Source organism: Leptosomus discolor, chromosome 16 (genome assembly GCF_034619465.1).
Source record: "Leptosomus discolor isolate bLepDis1 chromosome 16, bLepDis1.hap2, whole genome shotgun sequence".
Taxonomy (NCBI): Eukaryota; Metazoa; Chordata; class Aves; order Leptosomiformes; family Leptosomidae; genus Leptosomus; species Leptosomus discolor.
In genome coordinates this window covers 14,172,858-14,188,434 of record NC_141406.1, presented here as the reverse complement: position 1 = coordinate 14,188,434, position 15,577 = coordinate 14,172,858, and the positions used below count along the sequence as shown (strand labels likewise).

The 15,577-nt window shown below is 49.4% G+C and overlaps 3 protein-coding genes across 3 annotated transcripts; 2 read left to right on the top strand and 1 right to left on the bottom strand.

Annotated features, from left to right (window-relative positions):
* Positions 1–4,449: 4,449 nt before the first annotated feature.
* On the top strand, positions 4,450–4,584 carry LOC147414338 (uncharacterized). Its single transcript, XM_086474449.1, has one exon. The coding sequence runs from the start codon at positions 4,450–4,452 to the stop codon at positions 4,582–4,584; it is 135 nt and encodes a 44-aa protein (XP_086330575.1).
* A 1,404-nt stretch (positions 4,585–5,988) lies between these two features.
* On the top strand, positions 5,989–10,854 carry DIABLO (diablo IAP-binding mitochondrial protein). Its single transcript, XM_086474274.1, has 6 exons — positions 5,989–6,035; positions 6,895–7,015; positions 7,327–7,458; positions 8,141–8,251; positions 8,407–8,503; positions 10,174–10,854. The coding sequence occupies exons 1-6, from the start codon at positions 5,989–5,991 to the stop codon at positions 10,386–10,388; spliced, it is 723 nt and encodes a 240-aa protein (XP_086330400.1). The 3' UTR covers positions 10,389–10,854.
* A 3,380-nt stretch (positions 10,855–14,234) lies between these two features.
* Positions 14,235–15,344, bottom strand: B3GNT4 (UDP-GlcNAc:betaGal beta-1,3-N-acetylglucosaminyltransferase 4). Its single transcript, XM_009958484.2, has one exon. It carries the CDS (start codon positions 15,342–15,344, stop codon positions 14,235–14,237), a length of 1,110 nt encoding a protein of 369 aa, XP_009956786.2.
* Positions 15,345–15,577: the final 233 nt, after the last annotated feature.

Below are 15,577 nucleotides of genomic sequence, written 5' to 3'. Positions count from 1 at the left end.
TACTCAGCTGGACCTCTGCTGTACCCAGGGCTCATCTTTCTGATGAAAGCCAAGGAACTTGTGTCCCCCCCAATTTCAGCACATTCACATCAACAGGCAGCAGCAAGGGCCAGGCCCCAGTAGACAATCTTCTCTCATCCTTGGAAGCTGACTGTATGTGGGAAGGGAACTGCTGTAAAGGGGAGGCAGTAGGTTTTGCACCGCATAGGTTTAGAAACTTCATGGCTCTTGGGCATCCAGAATGATGCAGCTGCAGGACCTGCTCAGCCTGCGCTGTGCTGTAAGAAGCTGGGTGTTTGGGTTGGTGGCCTGTAGCCCCTGCTCACAGCCACTGTCCTGCACGCTTTGGCCAAGGCATTCGTTGGGTTTCCTGCAGCAATAGCCCAACCTCAAACCATCCACGCGCATGTCAGCAGCACTGACCACGAATACAACCCCCAGAGCACGAGGGAGATGCTCGAGCCTTTTACTTCAGTCAGTGTGAGGTGGCTTGTTTGTCCTGGGTCCACCCACCTGGCTGGAAAGCTACTCCAGAGCATGAATTACATCAGTGTGTCAAGAGCTTGTTTGAAAACACACAGGCACTCCCTGCCACGGGACTCAGGCCAAAAAGAGCCACGTCAATGACCCAGTAAACAGAGGGTTTAAAACAGACACTTTTTTCATGCACACACCCCCCGTTCAGCTTATAAATTGCAGTACTTGCTGCCACAAGCTGTTGTAGAGCTCAAAACTATAAAATGGAATTTTCCATGGTCTTGGTGGCTGGACCCTTGGTGCTGCTGAGCCAGCGTGTGCAAGAGGCAGCTTCTGGCTCCAGAAGATGCAGCCTTGCTCATTGCTAGAGGCTTGGAAGGCAGAGCAGGGGTCGTTGCTTAAGCCTGAGCCCTGACCACAGCTGCAGCCTGTGCTGCTGCGCCTCAGCCCTTGCCCTGCTCGCTGTCACTGTACTCATGCTTCAACAGCAGCCACTGGGGACTCTCACACTGCGTTTCACTCCTAAATAGTTAAAACAACTAAAAAAAACCCGACTCCACACCTTAAATCACTCTCCTAGAAAACATTTCTGCCCTTAGTTATCCTGCACAATATGTCCCAAAACCCCTTCATTTTTCCAAGCTGTTAGAGTTAGGACTGTGGGTTTCAGTCTGTTTTGTTTTGTAAGATTGAGTTCTGCCAAATCCAGCCCCTTCACAAAGCCCCTCTGTCTGTCTCACTGCAGTTGGGGTATTAGAATAAAATAAAAAGTGTTTGCTCCCTCTCTCTGGAATACAAAAATAAATAAAATCAAACCCTCCACTGTGGTAGCTGCATCCTTCTCGCCCTGCCCCAGGATAACTGAATTACTTAAGTTGAACCTATTTTTCTAACATCTGGATTTTTTTTTCTTTAAGCTTATGCACTAATTACGTTATGTTCTGCCACTTAACATACTAAATCAGAAATATTTATGGGATTTCTAGACCTTTCAAGAAAAATACAGTTTTAAGCATTTGAGACTTTTTACTTCAGGTGGGTAGGCAACTTGCAGACTTGCTTACAAAACCAAAACGTGCTGCAACTTTGATAATGATGCAAGGAGCAAGCGTGGATGGCCTTGCTCTGCGCTAGTTCTGCTGTTCCATTGTAAAGCAGGTAATTTCACAGTACTTAAAAAGAAAATTGAAGTAGCTTTGGATCAAAAATCAGACATTACTGTGCAGAAAAACAAACAATGTGGTTCAGTGCAATCCTTACAGAGGGTCCTCGGCTTGGCCTTGAGGTTCTTTGTGCTATCACAATTTCAGATTTTTTTTTTTTTTTTAATCTTAAATATTGAAAGGAAGTGAATAGCACTGATCGGGCTAGTTTGTGAACTAGGCTCATGACACGTCAAAGCTACACCACAAGTGACTAAAGGAAACCACGGGAAGCGCCAATTCAACAGCTCCCTCACCACTTGGCCCAGCAAATGTGTTTGTTAGTTAACACTAGAGACAAAACCTACTTCAAAAATAGCTCACACCGGACACTCGGTAAGCTCTTCATTTACCAACACCACTGCTGCGTAGTTTTTTGCAGGCTGCAGCCTGCACCCCCACCAAGCTAGAGCCATGTGGACACTCCAACGACACAAAGTCTCTTCCTGGAACTATTCGACAACAACAGCAAAAAATAAAAGCCATGTTGACGTTGATCGATTCTCTGGAGAAGCAATTACGACTTAACAGGCTTCCTGAGCAGCTTGATTATGTTCTGCTTCTGTCTAAGGCCTTGCTGACCATGCGGGTAATAATTTGATAACAAGAGAGCCTAATTAAATTAAGGGGCCATTTTCTACATCATAATATCTTTGTAGGTAAGAGATTTGATTTGCAGTACATACTCTTCCTTCTCTCTGCTGTCTGCATTTGTCTGGTTTACAAGCAAAAAAAAAAAAAAAAAAAAAGAAAACATTACCCAACCTCCATCCCCAAAGACTTCCACTTTTCATATAGCATTATCGGAAAGCAGTTTTGCTAAAAATAAACGTATCGCTTACCTCCCTCCTCCCCCCCCAGCTGCAAAGGCCCTGTAGTGCTCGCCCTCTAACAGGTAGGGGTGACTTCTTGGGTGTGCAAGGGTGAATCTGGAGCAGGGAACTAGCGCCATTGCAGCCATTAGGCTGTCTTCAGCGCTTGCTCTTGATAAAAGAGCCCGACTCAGCCCACCCGGTTCCATCCTGCAATGGGCTGCTGAGCTGGGCCGATGCCCAGCTGTATGAAAGCGTCCTCCTTCCCAAGTGGAGCACAGGGCTCTCAGGGAACGGAGCACGAGGCATAAGAGCCTTGCAGCTAACTGCAGAATAAAAAGTGTAGGATGACACAACGCTGTGTTAGAGGGAAAAGCCTCACGTTTAAAGAACTGCAGGGTTGGACCTGGTAACACTAAGCCATGGTGCTTCAACTCAGGCCCCGCTGTTGACGAAAGCCCTCTGGGGAAGGGGAGCTCTCCGGCGAGCTCTGCCCTGCTGCGCTGCACGGAGCGCAACGGCGCTATGTCATGTAGTAACTGGTCCTGACCACACCTAGTGCATCAGTCCTCGTGTGGGCTGCAAACACCACCTCATTGCTCCCGGATGAGCGGATCAGAAGAGGATCAAACTACAGCACAAACCGTGCAGAAGCCAGAAATTCAAGGGACAGCTGCAGAACAAAACTAGAGAGAAATAGGAACTTTACGAAGTAGAGCCCATCATCTACCTGGGTAAGCAGCTTATTTCTTTATCGACATCTTTAATTTAGATAATCAGAAATCATGTAAAGCCTATAGCTAGAAAACTTCAGTGCTTTGAACAACCGGGAAACCATGGCTGGTTTTAAAATGCAGCAGCTCCTGTAATGTGTACATGTGCCTGAGCTTAGGCTGAAATAACGAACTCTTTAATAAGACCAAAAAGTGAACTCTTTTATCACAAGAGCTCTTTAAAAAATATTCTAAGTGGCAGGATGCGAATTCAGTTTACCTTGGCTGGCTTTAGACTGTTTGGAAAAGAAATAATCCTTTTAGAGCAGCTTTATCTTAAGTCTGGTTTTAAATTCCCTTTATATGCTTGACCAACAGTGTGGATATTTTTGAACAGGCACAGTTACGATCAAAATTAAAAAGAACATGTAAACTGGAGAGACAGTAGAATTTTTTAGATGGATCTTCACAGCTTTAAGTCTAAGGAGCCAACAACTTTTGGGAGAGTTCAGATTTTATATTAAACTAACAAATGAGCAATCACTTCTAAAGTGATGTGTAAGCATAACTTTAAAATACAGCTAGAGGATGAATCCTAAAGCACCTTATCCCATGTCTCCCATTTAAAGGTTATTTTTAACGTGAGATATAAATATTTGCCTGTGCAAACTTGTATTTAAGCCCTAGTTTTCGTCATTCTTAAACAAAAGACTCAGTTTGTGCCAGTATTTCCATTAGATGCAATTATATCATTAAATATTAATGGTGGCTTCCTTGGAGGAATTGACCACTTTGATCAGAACACACTGTTGGTAATGCACCATCAGTGACCGCTCGGAACGTGAAGCTTCCTGGATGCACAGCCACAGGGGGAAAGACACCAGGAGCCAGCTGGACTCTGCAAGGCCCTCTGGCCCGTACCGACACAGCAGCACCTGCTGCTTGTGAGTCTGTGTTTTAATTTGCTTAGTTACCAGTCCTGATTTGGAGACTCTGACCAGATCCCGAGCTCTTTTTTCAACACCACGCAGCTCAGCAACCCTCTGAACAAGCACACACAAGTCCAACAACCTTCTTAGGAGGATGAGGGGCCATTAACCCTCCCAAACACAGCCGTTTCTCCCCAAAGAGCCACCCCATCAGCTCTGCAGTCTCCTTGCTCAGAAAGAGTCATCCTGTCCCTTTGCTTACAGGCCGAGGAGGAGCACGGCAGAGACCCTACCTGCTGCAGCGCTGGGGAGAAGCATGCCGGACTCCTTCGCCATCCACTTCCTCAAGGTGATGAAGGAGCTGCTGGCGTTCGTGCTGTTCAGTTACACTGTGCTGGTCGGGGCGCTGCTGCTCGCCGGCTGGACAACGTACTTCTTGGTGCTTAAATGAGAGCTCCTCTCCTGCTCCTGCAGCCACGGGCTGGCCAGAGGCAACAGGCTCCACCGTGCAGCTCATCCTGTGCGTCCCCTTGGCACACAGGATGGCAGTCCCTTCCTCCTGTCCCAGCTCTGCAAGTGTTTTGTTTCCTTACTGCCTAACCACAGCCTTATTTTCTTATATAAAAAGAATAAAGGTTAGAAAACGTATCTACATGCATGCACTTTACTGATCTTTGTGGTTCTTGCAGATTCTTTGTCTCCTGCAGATTCTTTGTGTCTCCTAGACATTTGCCCCTGTTCCCTGAAATACTTAAAAGCCTCCCAGTAGTCTTCTCCTGAGATTCCCACCCCACACCCCACCTCGAGAGCACGGCAGTCTGCCAAGCACAGCAGAGGGACGGGAGGGATGCAACACGATTCAAACACGACCAACATCTCAAGTAAACAAGTCCTGCCTTGTCTAACTCTGCCTCATTAAGGGTGTGAAGGCACAGATACAGAAATCACTTGCTATTTTTTTCAGAAGTCCTGGGAAAAGACATTTCAAATCAGCACAAGGTTTCCCCCTTCCTACCGTTTTACGAGGTACACTTCATGGGGTGGGGGCACCAACACCACATTATCTACAGGTTTATTATTTGGCGTTCTCAATGCTTTTCCACAAGTGCTCAAAACATGGAGTTAGATGTAAGATGTGCCTGTGACACAGCGCTGCCTTGCTGAAAGTAAACTGTGCTGAGCAAACTCACAGAGACTAGACAGGAATTTCTGGTATACCCCAAAAGAATAGATTTAATTGATCAAAGCCTTTCATGTAGAACTACACAGCAGACCTTTCCTGGAGAAGCTGGGGATTATCACTAGCCAAAAGCCAAGCAGCATCACATGTTCTTGAAAAGCAAAGAGGAATTAAACGGGGAGGTGGGGAGCAGAACCCGCAGCCATCGGTCGGTGACCTCTGCCAACACGCCTGCTGACAGCCTCGCACACGGCCGAGGGCCGCTCCCCGTGAGGGCCTGGCAGGTGTCTCCGAGCGGGGCAACGCAGAGGAACCGCCCAAGCGCGGCCGGAGCCGAGGCCGATGCGGCTCCAAAGGCCCGCCATGGCGCCTCCCGAGCCAAGCGCCGCTCCCCGCAGGCGGGGCAGCCCCCGGGGGCGGCGGGAGCAGCGGACCCCGCCGGGGGGGGGGGCACACCGGGACACCCGCCCGCCCGCCCGCCTCAGGCTCCAGCCGCCCTCACGGCCCCGCGCGCGCCGCTCCCGCCTTCAACCGACGGCCCCGCCCGCCGCCCGCCCCCACGTGCCCGCCCTCTGCGCATGCGCCACGCCAGGAAACCAGCCCCGCCCGCTCAGCGACACTCCCCCATCACTCGCACGCCGGGACGCGCTAACGTAACTTCCTGCGTGTCGCAAGATGGCTGCGGGCAGCCGGTGGCTCCGGAGCTGCTGTTCCCTCCTCAGGTACCGCGGCGGCCCCGGGTCCAGCGGGGCCGCGCCCGCGGAGGCGGCTGTTTCCCGGGCGGGAGCGGGCCGGGCGCGGCCGCAGTCGGGCTCCCGGCGCCGTTCTCTGCCGCTGACCGCCCTTGGGGGCTCCGGCCCCGCTCGGTTTGCCCGGTGTGATCAGCCCATCCGCGGGCTGGAGCGGCGGCCTGAGCCACAGAAGTGGCCGTAACGCGCCTCGTCTGCCTCCAGCTGCCGCAGCCCAGCGGGACCGGCGCAAGCCGGAGGAGCTGCGGTGCCCGCACGGCGCTTGCCGCTGGGGGGCTGTAGGTTAAGAGTGCGCAGCGTGAAAGAAGGGAGGCTGACCTGTTGTTTACAGAAAATCGCTGCCCAGCGAAAAAACTGTCATGACAGAATGTCTCTGTTCTTCCGCTCGAGTGTTTCAGGGAGAGGCCCTGACCCCCGGACACTTACACAGCCCTGGGTGTAAATAAAGGTGACAACGGGAGGCCCAAAGCATCACTGGGTCACAGCGAACTATTACCAGTTGTATTGCTCACCTGCATATACCAGATACCACTTCTAAGCATGACTTCTAATTTGTTTTTCAGTATTACTGAACGTTAGTGATGTGTTGGTACCTGATAAGATACATTTCCTCTCTCAAAGGATTAATAATGCAGTAGTTACTGTGCTTGTTTTCTTGCACTTAAGTAATAGCATTTAAAACAAACTTATTAATTCACTATTATGGAGCTGCACTGCAGAAGCTTGGTGGAGATGAGGTCACTAGAACAGCTTCTAGGTGTTCTTTTTGATACCTATTTCCCACCACACACTGGGTATTTCTTGCATTTAACTTTGTTTCTTGCATTTCCAGACAAAGCTTCCCTCTTCTGGGCAGTATTAGGAGACGCTGCCTCTCGGGTGTGAACGGACGATGGCACCAAATGGCAGGCATGGGGCTGGGAGTGGCCTTGTGTGCAGTCCCGGTCGTGGAGGTAACGTACCAGGAGTGAGAGACTTACAGCACCCACTCGTTAGAAGCAGTTTCATATAGAAACCCACTTGTTTAGCATCTTACAAACTAGTACTTACCCTCAGAATTGTATTCCCTTGTGGGGATCACAGGGGTTTAAGCTGTTAATCATTAAGGAAATGAGAAAAGACAACGTCTACCTTCAGGTGCCTTGTTTTGCAGTGAGGATCGGGCTGACCACCTAACAGCGGTGCTTTTCCTCACCGTTACTTGTTACTACTAACATCCACAGGAAGGTCAGTGTAAAGAGGATGCAAATGTCTTGTCTTTCAGAAACAGAACTCGTCTTCTCTCAGCAACGACGCCTTGATTAAAAGAGCAGTTTCCTTGGTAACAGACAGTACTGCTACGCTCCTCTCTCAAACAACGTACGCACTGATTGAAGCGCTGACAGAGTACACCAAGGTAAGCCGAGAGATTACACATTTTGCCAGCAAGTCAGTACTGGGAATACTAAATGGTTTGGCACTAACTGCACCCATTAAACCACACTTAAAATGGACTTTGGGGGGGTTTTAATGAATTTTAATACAAGAGGTGTGGGGGTTTGAAGATGTCGAGTCCCTAGGAAGCCGTGGGGTCGGGCTCAGTGTTCTGCTACACCAAATGCAGAAGTTAATTTTAGCTTCGTTAGACTGTTGCTTTGAGCTTGAACTTAAGCTGAAATGACCCATATCTCAGAACTGGGGCTAAAGAAACTCCTGACACCTGTGTACGGAGTCAGTAGGATGCACCACCTTGTTATTTAACTTCTGTGCCCATTTTGAAGGCCGTGAACTTGAGTCTCATCAGAAGAATGGACTGAGCCATATTTAAGGCTGAAACAACGAGATACAGTTTTAATTTTATAAATAAGTGCCAATTTGAGTATTTGCGTTCCAGTTTACTTCCTTATTAGCACGACAAGTATATAAAGAGATGGTATCCACAGCGCTGCTGTGGGCAGACAGCGAATGCTGTCAGCGCCTCCAAAACTGCCGTGAACTTGAGAACAAAGCCCCTTTGGAACCGTTTTGCTCATCAACACTGAGACGTCATCGGAGATGTACGGATTGTCGCGTAATTGTCTGAAATGATTCCTTTGCAGGCAGTTTACACGCTGGCGTCTCTCTACAAGCAATATGCAAATCTTCTCGGGAAGATGAATTCAGAAGAGGTGGATGCAGTCTGGCAGGTGGTAATAGGAGCCAGAGTTGATGTAAGCAGCCGCCTCCCCTCAGTCAGCTGTCTGCCTCTTAAACCTGCACTCAGAAAGTTCTCGTCTCACTTGCTCACCTTTTCACAAAGGTACTGCTTAGAAGAGCATTCAGGTGCTGTGACCTCAAGTAAAGCAGTACTTTGTTCTGCTCCTAGATGACCACAAAACAGCAGGAATACCTACGGCTGGAATCCAGCTGGATGACAGCGTTACGTCTGTCAGAGATGGCGGCAGAAGCTGCCTATCAATCAGGTAAGCACAAGCAGGACGGTGTAGGAGAGACTCTCTGCCAAGTCATGAGGTTCAGAGTGGCCCCCCTTGCTTTTTCAGCTTCCTCTCAGAGAGGAGTCTGAGTGTGGATGGATCCAGCCTTAGCCCCCGACTGTAAAGAAGAGTTCAGTCCTTAGGTTCTGTCAGAGTCGCTTTATTTCAGCTTGAGCTGGGACCTTCCGGGGGGGACACCCCTCCGTTGTTTCCCTGGGTCTTTAAGGCCTCACAGTCTGTTACACGAGGTGTTCACACACCTGCACATGCAACTTGCACCGACTTTTGGTCCAATTAGTTTAATAGTCGCTCTTCCTTTATGATGGTCGGAGTAATAGCTTTCAAATTCTAGCTGTTCCTGTAGTTTTACCACCCTTCTGTCTTATCTGCACCTGGATCTCCTCTGTTTTCTGTTGGCTTCAAATGGAACAGTTTCTCTGGTTTTTTTAAAGGTCTTTTCTTTGAATTACAGCTTTGGTCCAGCTTACCTCATTGTACAAGGCTCTCGGTACTTCCCCATTTGACTATGCACAAATTCAGCTGAAGTTCAGATAGTTTGTGGCCTAAGGCCTCAGCACTCCCATCACCCATGCTAAGCAAAGCAAATCAAGTTTCAATTCAACCTAATATTAAGCAATCACACAATTAATTGTAATATTCTACAAGTAACTATTTTAATCCCCAGCACAGACACACTGAGCATTTCTTTCCCCTAGCATTTAGGCAGTATTTACTGAACGAGAATGGGGCTGAGAGAGACACAGGGTGTACATTCAGGTAACACCAATTGACAGCCAGTGCCTGGTTTTTAGAGGTGCTGAGAACTTTTGCTTTTTTATTGGCTGCCAGTCTAGTAGAAGTGTTCTGAGAACTAGGCCTGGAGACTTCACATGCGGTTGAGATCAAGACCCATCCGTGCCAAAACATGTTTGAGGGAAGCGTTTAGTCATTTTTAAAGGCAGTGTTCGAACGCGGTTCTGGGAGCCACGGAAATAAGGCTGCCAAGGGGGTCCAGCAGGTCTTTCTAGCTGGATTCACTCTTCTTAACCTCAGGAAGGATACTGATTTTGGTCTTTTCTCCCCGTATACACACTTTCACAAAATGTGGAGAGACGTGATAGCTCTGAGATTGAGTGACGGGCTGACTTACGGTATGTCAGCAAAGTTATTGGAGGGGAGAAGGGGAGGAAAGCAATGAACATACAGGGATGCCCTGACTCTGTAAGTGCCTGAAAAAGACACAGAATCTGGAGGAGCAGGGGGGGGAGAAGGGTTTCTGAGTTCAGCAGCGCCACAGACGTTCCCGCTGCTGCGAGGGGCCAGGACAGGACACAGACTGACCGCTCCTGGCACACGATGACTGGGCTGGGCTTAGCTCTCAAACCCACGGGAACAAGCCCATCGCTCTGATCGGACACTGGCTGCAACCCACTTGGGTTGAAGAATTCAAGGGGGAGGGGGGGTGGGAAAATCTCAAAGTAGGCATGTTGTTGTTGAAGTCAAATGAACAGTAAATGCATTTAGCATTAATACAGCCCAAGAGCCATGCAAATGCTTCGCAAAGCAGATGATAATTATAGCCGGTCGCTCCCTTAATTGCCAAGTGCTGCTCCAACCTGATGTATTTAAATCATTAATTATTAAATCTGCATTTTCAGGTGCAGACCAAGCCTCGGTGACAGCCCGCAGCCACATTCAGCTCGTGAAATCGCAGGTGCAAGAAGTGCGACAGCTGTGCCAGAAAGCAGAGACCAAGTTAGCCGAAGCTCAAACAGAAGAGCTCATAAAAGCTCAAGGAGAGGAATCTGCATTGCCACAGGGTATTTTAGGAAGTACAGAGGCAGGGGAGGACCCTTACCTTCGGGAGGACTGAAAAGAACTGAAGTGTCACCATAGAATATGTGAGAGTCAATCACAATTTGAAGGTCCCAGACTTTTCAGTGTGGGATAGTAGCAAACAGCTGAAATAAGCTTAAGATTCCATTTGTTTCCCCAAATGGGATGGTTTTACAAATCAAGTCAGTTCCAAGTATCTGAAAGGCCTTGATCTTGTTTGTAACGTACCATGTTTGTAATACTTATGGATTCAATTATTTAAATGTTTAACTATGCAAATGTGACAATTGCTGTCAAGGATCGCTTGTTAATTGTCTTTCTGCTGGGAGGGTCCCACTGCTCGTTTGATGTTTGTGAGAGCCAAAGAAGTGTAGTTAAAAGTCACTTTTTATCCTGTGAAGTGGATGAGGTCTGTTAGGAGGTACCTTTATTAAACTGTGCAAAGTTTCTGTTGTGGGTGTGCCCGTTTGGAGAAGAGATTAAAAGAACTGTTTTCTGTTGAACTTGAAAGTTTGTAACAGAGCTGAGTCTGGGAGCTGCCTCCAATCACACTTCACTGCAATCAGGGGAAACACTTGCTGTAGGGCTGAAAACTGGAGTTACCCAGGCTGCTCGTAGTGAAGTGGTGCAGTTCAGTACAGCAACCTTGTTCACCCAAGTCGCCGCTTGTAATGCATCTGCCTTCCCCAGGAAGCAAAGAGAGATTTGATTTTCAGGATACTGTGGTTATAAACAAAGTTGTTGTGGCAACTGCTGTGTACTTACAAGGCAGTAACGAAAAGTGAGTTTTCTATATTTGAATGCTTTCCAGCACAAGTTTCAGGAAAGTAATCTTAATTCTCTCTTTTTGCAAGCTTAATGTTTCACTGCTGGCTTCAAAACCACTGGCATCTTTCAGTGTGTTCATTTTCTAACTTGACAGCTTAATGTGAAATTTGCAATATTAACTGTAGAGACAATGTAAACTTAAGCTGAGATTGCTTTGTAGAACAGCATCCACTAGAACTTCATCACTGCTGATTTGAGTCAGTTAATCCCCATTCATCAGGTTTTGTAAGAAAACACACTTTAACGATAGGTTTTCCACCACAAATTAGCATCAGATGCACTACTCCTGTGTCAAGGTTGCTGTTACTAAATTGTGCTTGACTAGGAATTTTTTTCAGCTGGAGCACAAGCCTTTCCCTCTGTGCCTGCCTTTTGGTCAAATGTAATCTCAGCTGCACAGCACTGTACGTCTGTAGATCAAATAGTAATGGAATTAACGAACTACCTTTTCTTGCTCCTGCTCCTCACTAGGTGCTGCTGTATCCAAGGAGGATGGCACTGTCTGGAATTCCAGCTCATGGGAAGGTGCTGCCAGTGTCTGCTGTGCCAGTAGTCAGGAGGTCCCGAACACAGCTTTGGGCAGGGAGCGTTAGGTAAAAAACCACTATCGTGAGGATTATTTGCAGCAGTGGCACAACCACACCCTCAAGAGCCAAATGCAACTTCAGGTCAGCCTCTAACCACAACTGCTCTAATTTGTTACGTGCTGCAGTTGAAGAACGTCTGCCAAGCCATGACCCAAATGCACATACAGGTTGTGTTCCTCTCAGGGTGCCACAATAACTCTACTCCGATGCTTGTGTGGCAGAGATACAGCTTGAGGCAGATGAGCGCTGCTACAGGAGTCTGCAAAGCAACTCGTTCCCCTTTCAGAGCCTGCTCCTGGCCCCCTTGTTGCCCCTCGTTTCACTGTGCGCCCTGCTCTACATTCCCAAGGCACAGGCTGTTCCCACCACATCCGTGACGGGAACCAACTAGTCAGTTCAGTCCAGCCCAAATGGGAGTGAGGAGCCTGAGTGGCTCCCTGTCGCCTCCAGAATGGCGGGGGGGGGGGAAGTCCCACCCCTTTATCGGGAAGTGAGAGGTGCCTGTCGGGGCTTAGCCCATACACCTAAGCCCGCAACAGACATGACATTATGCTCTACCTCATGTTACTGAGTTTGCATTTGGAATCATCTAGTGGATCAGAAAAATGCTGCCACAGCAGTTCACAGGGTACCATGGTGCCCGCTGTGTCCAGTCTCTTCTCTGGAACAAGCAGCAGTGCCCAGAGAACGGTGCCCAGGAACTCGGGTTTGCTGCTGATGCTCCGCCTTGTTTACAAAGCCAAGACACCTGAAACTACGTGTAGGCAATTCTGCAGGTACTGCTAATGAGCTAATTAATCCCCGTTAGGGCTGCAGGGAGAAGATGCAGGAGCAGCTTGCACAAGCCCACACTGAGGATGGACACGCACAGGCTCACCCCCTGGAGGAGCTATTTTTTCAGCCAAACGCCTACTCGCATCTGGCACAGAAACAGCTCGTGTGAGGTGGAAACTCCGGCCATAAGAGTCTGGGTCACGCTGTAGGGCTCAGCTCGAACTCCACCGGGTGCTTTTGAAAGCCAAGGCAGCAAGTACTGCCAGGAGTCCCTCAGCCCGAGGTCGTACAGCACTGCACCACCCTGGGGAGCCAGCCTGCCCGGAGAGCTCGTCACACCTCCGGTCTCGGGATGTCCCCAGTCTCTCCGTCTGTAGTACAAGCAAGGGCCTCCTGGAAGCACTTCCCAGGCACCTCTGAAAGCCCCAGCTCACATCTGGTGGGCAGTGAACGCTTGGCAGCTGGCCTAGAAACAGCAGTGACAACAGCAACGGCTCATTTCTGTAATGACACACTTCCTCTCTACCTGCTACCTTTTTCTAAAGCTTCCAGGCTGCTTCCTGCTCACGTGCAGCACAGCAGCTTCTGACCCAGCAGCAAGGCACCCTGAAGCTGATAATCATCGTGTGTGTCACCAAATCCTAGTTTCATATTGGGTCTTTCCTCAAATTAGCGACTCCAGTGCACTCATAGATTAATTGCTTCTGCCTCAATACACCTTTTCTGGACAGGGCAGAGAACGGCAGCTGCTCACAGCAAAGGAAGTGGCACAGGCTAAGGATAAACTCTTATCTTCTTTAGTATCAATGACTCCTTAACGCGAACGCCCAGCACCAGATCTCAGCCTTCTCTGGCTTTTCAAGCTCTTAGCTTTCAAGAGACCCAAGAATGCTCCTGTGAAAACATTTTTCAAAACTGTATTTTATTTATACCCAATATTACAACAACAAACTCAAACACCTCCCACACAACATGAAAAGCTACAGCCACTGTAACTACCACTGTGCTTATTCAAGACATGCTGCTCCTCTCAAACCCAAGCAGAACATGTTTGTGCAAAAGCTTCCAGTGCAAGTAAACTTGTCATAAACTTCTGTAAAATCCGAAGGGCTTGAGTCGGGGCCCAGCCCCTTGGATCATCGAGCCGTGTTAAGGCAATACATTTTTGAGGCATTCTTTTCCCCCCCCTACTCCACCCCCTTTCTCCTGCTGTCTGGTAGGACCTGTGGGATGGCTGGGACAGCAGAGTGATGCTGCAGTGGACCCACCGGCACACACTGGTCTCTCTTCTGCCCTTCCAGGTAATTTCAAGAGCTCTGTCACTCATTAGTCATCATCAGCTTTTCCACACCAGACTGAATCTGGCCAGCGGTCAGACACCAGCCACAGTGGTGTGGAGCCTCCATAGCGGGTGGCCCCTCACTCACGTCCCTGTGGCAGTTGTGACTTCCTCTGCCTCCAGTCCAGCTGGGAGGAACAGAGCTGAGTCCCCTGAGCCGAGCTACCGGCCCCATCCCCACCCCGTGGCAATTCAGCTGCTTCAGTAACCCACCAATAGAAAAGGACTTACTGCAGCACAACCCCCTACAGCTCAAGTACAGTCTGTTAGTAGAAGACAACTTTCTACCACAACCTGATTTTTAGTTTAAAAAAGTGCCCTGTGTCTGTCACCAGTCACAGTCCTGCTGTGCTCATCAGTAGCTTCTTTTCCAACCCCTTCTGTAGTTGTGCGTTACAGACACCGCACACCTCATGCTCTCATCCTTCACCAACGTCCACATGATCCACATCTCAGTCGGGTTTAGTTTGTGCACAATCATCAGCTCTTTGTACAGGCACGGATCAAAAGGATTGAAAGGTCTCTGAATCCCGAAAGTCTTAAAGCCAGCGTGGTTCTTTGGGGTCACTGCCATCTTTGCCAGACACATTCCCACAAAGACATCATCTATGGGAAAGAGCTCCGTGTCCTCTGCGGTGCTCTGGAGGCGGCGCACTGTCTCTCTAGACATCACGTAGCCCCCTCCACCCGCATAGAGAGGATAGAAGGGGGCGCGGTACATGGCCTCGGGAATAAAGTACTTGACTTTGGTGTTCCTGATGGGCCGGGCGTTGGTGATCACATCCCCAACAAAGAGATCCTGTTCAGGGTCCAGTTCTTGGAGGAACTCAACAATGTTGTAAGTGTTGACAAAGACATCGTCATCGCCCTTGAGCACAAACCTGGCATGCAGGCACTCCTCCATGAACCAGCGGAGGAAATGCAGCTCCTTGAGGGTCAGGTTGAAGAAGTTGTCAACAAAATCCCACTGCAGGATGTCACCAAACTCCTGGCTCTCGTAGGCCAGCAGCTGGTGCAGGGGCTGTACCCGGATTTTGGCCTCTGAGCGCCCTAGAAGGAATATGAGCCTGACATGCTTGCCACCGATGGAGACCTCCTTCCCCCACGTGTTCCTGATTGCCACCCGCCGGTCTATGTTGATTGGGGAAGACTTGATCGCCAGCAAGAGGAACGTCTCTCTGCTACACCTGGAAGGCTTCAGCAGGACCGAGAAGTCCCGGCAGTGTTTGTATGTTAAGAAGACACGGTGAAGCTCTGGGAGGGCAAGTGAAGAATTGGCAAGGGTCAAGTTCGGCAAACACTTGCTGGGTTCAGCGTTGCCCAGAACCGAAGGGTGAGTCACTACAGCCCCTTTCTGGTCCGCGGACGATGCTGCCAACTTTGCCTCTTTCCTCATGTACAGAACCCACGCCAGCAGCGTCACAGACAGAGCGTAAAGCACGAGATTTTTAATCCTGGGATACATGGCAAGCTCCGGCGCAGGACCCAGGCCCTGTGCGGGCAGAGGAAGACAGTTCGTGCGTGAACCACAACACACACACACACACACACGCACACGCACGCACGCACGCACCACCCGCACACTCACACCGGCCGCTCGCAGCGCTCCCACGCCCGCAGCCACGCAGGGACCGGGCGCACGACCCAGCCCGGGCAGCCGCCGGGACGGCTCTCGGCGTTTTCCCTCCCGGTTCGTTG

Bases quoted from the DNA above. Each gene is read 5' to 3' on its own strand.
- DIABLO (XM_086474274.1), top strand. From the start codon at position 5,989: ATGGCTGCGGGCAGCCGGTGGCTCCGGAGCTGCTGTTCCCTCCTCAG. The intron at 7,016-7,326 runs GTAACGTACCAG...CTTGTCTTTCAG, and splicing joins GTGCAGTCCCGGTCGTGGAG to AAACAGAACTCGTCTTCTCT. The intron at 8,252-8,406 runs GTAAGCAGCCGC...TTCTGCTCCTAG, and splicing joins TAATAGGAGCCAGAGTTGAT to ATGACCACAAAACAGCAGGA.
- B3GNT4 (XM_009958484.2), bottom strand. From the start codon at position 15,344: ATGTATCCCAGGATTAAAAATCTCGTGCTTTACGCTCTGTCTGTGACG.
- LOC147414338 (XM_086474449.1), top strand. From the start codon at position 4,450: ATGCCGGACTCCTTCGCCATCCACTTCCTCAAGGTGATGAAGGAGCTG.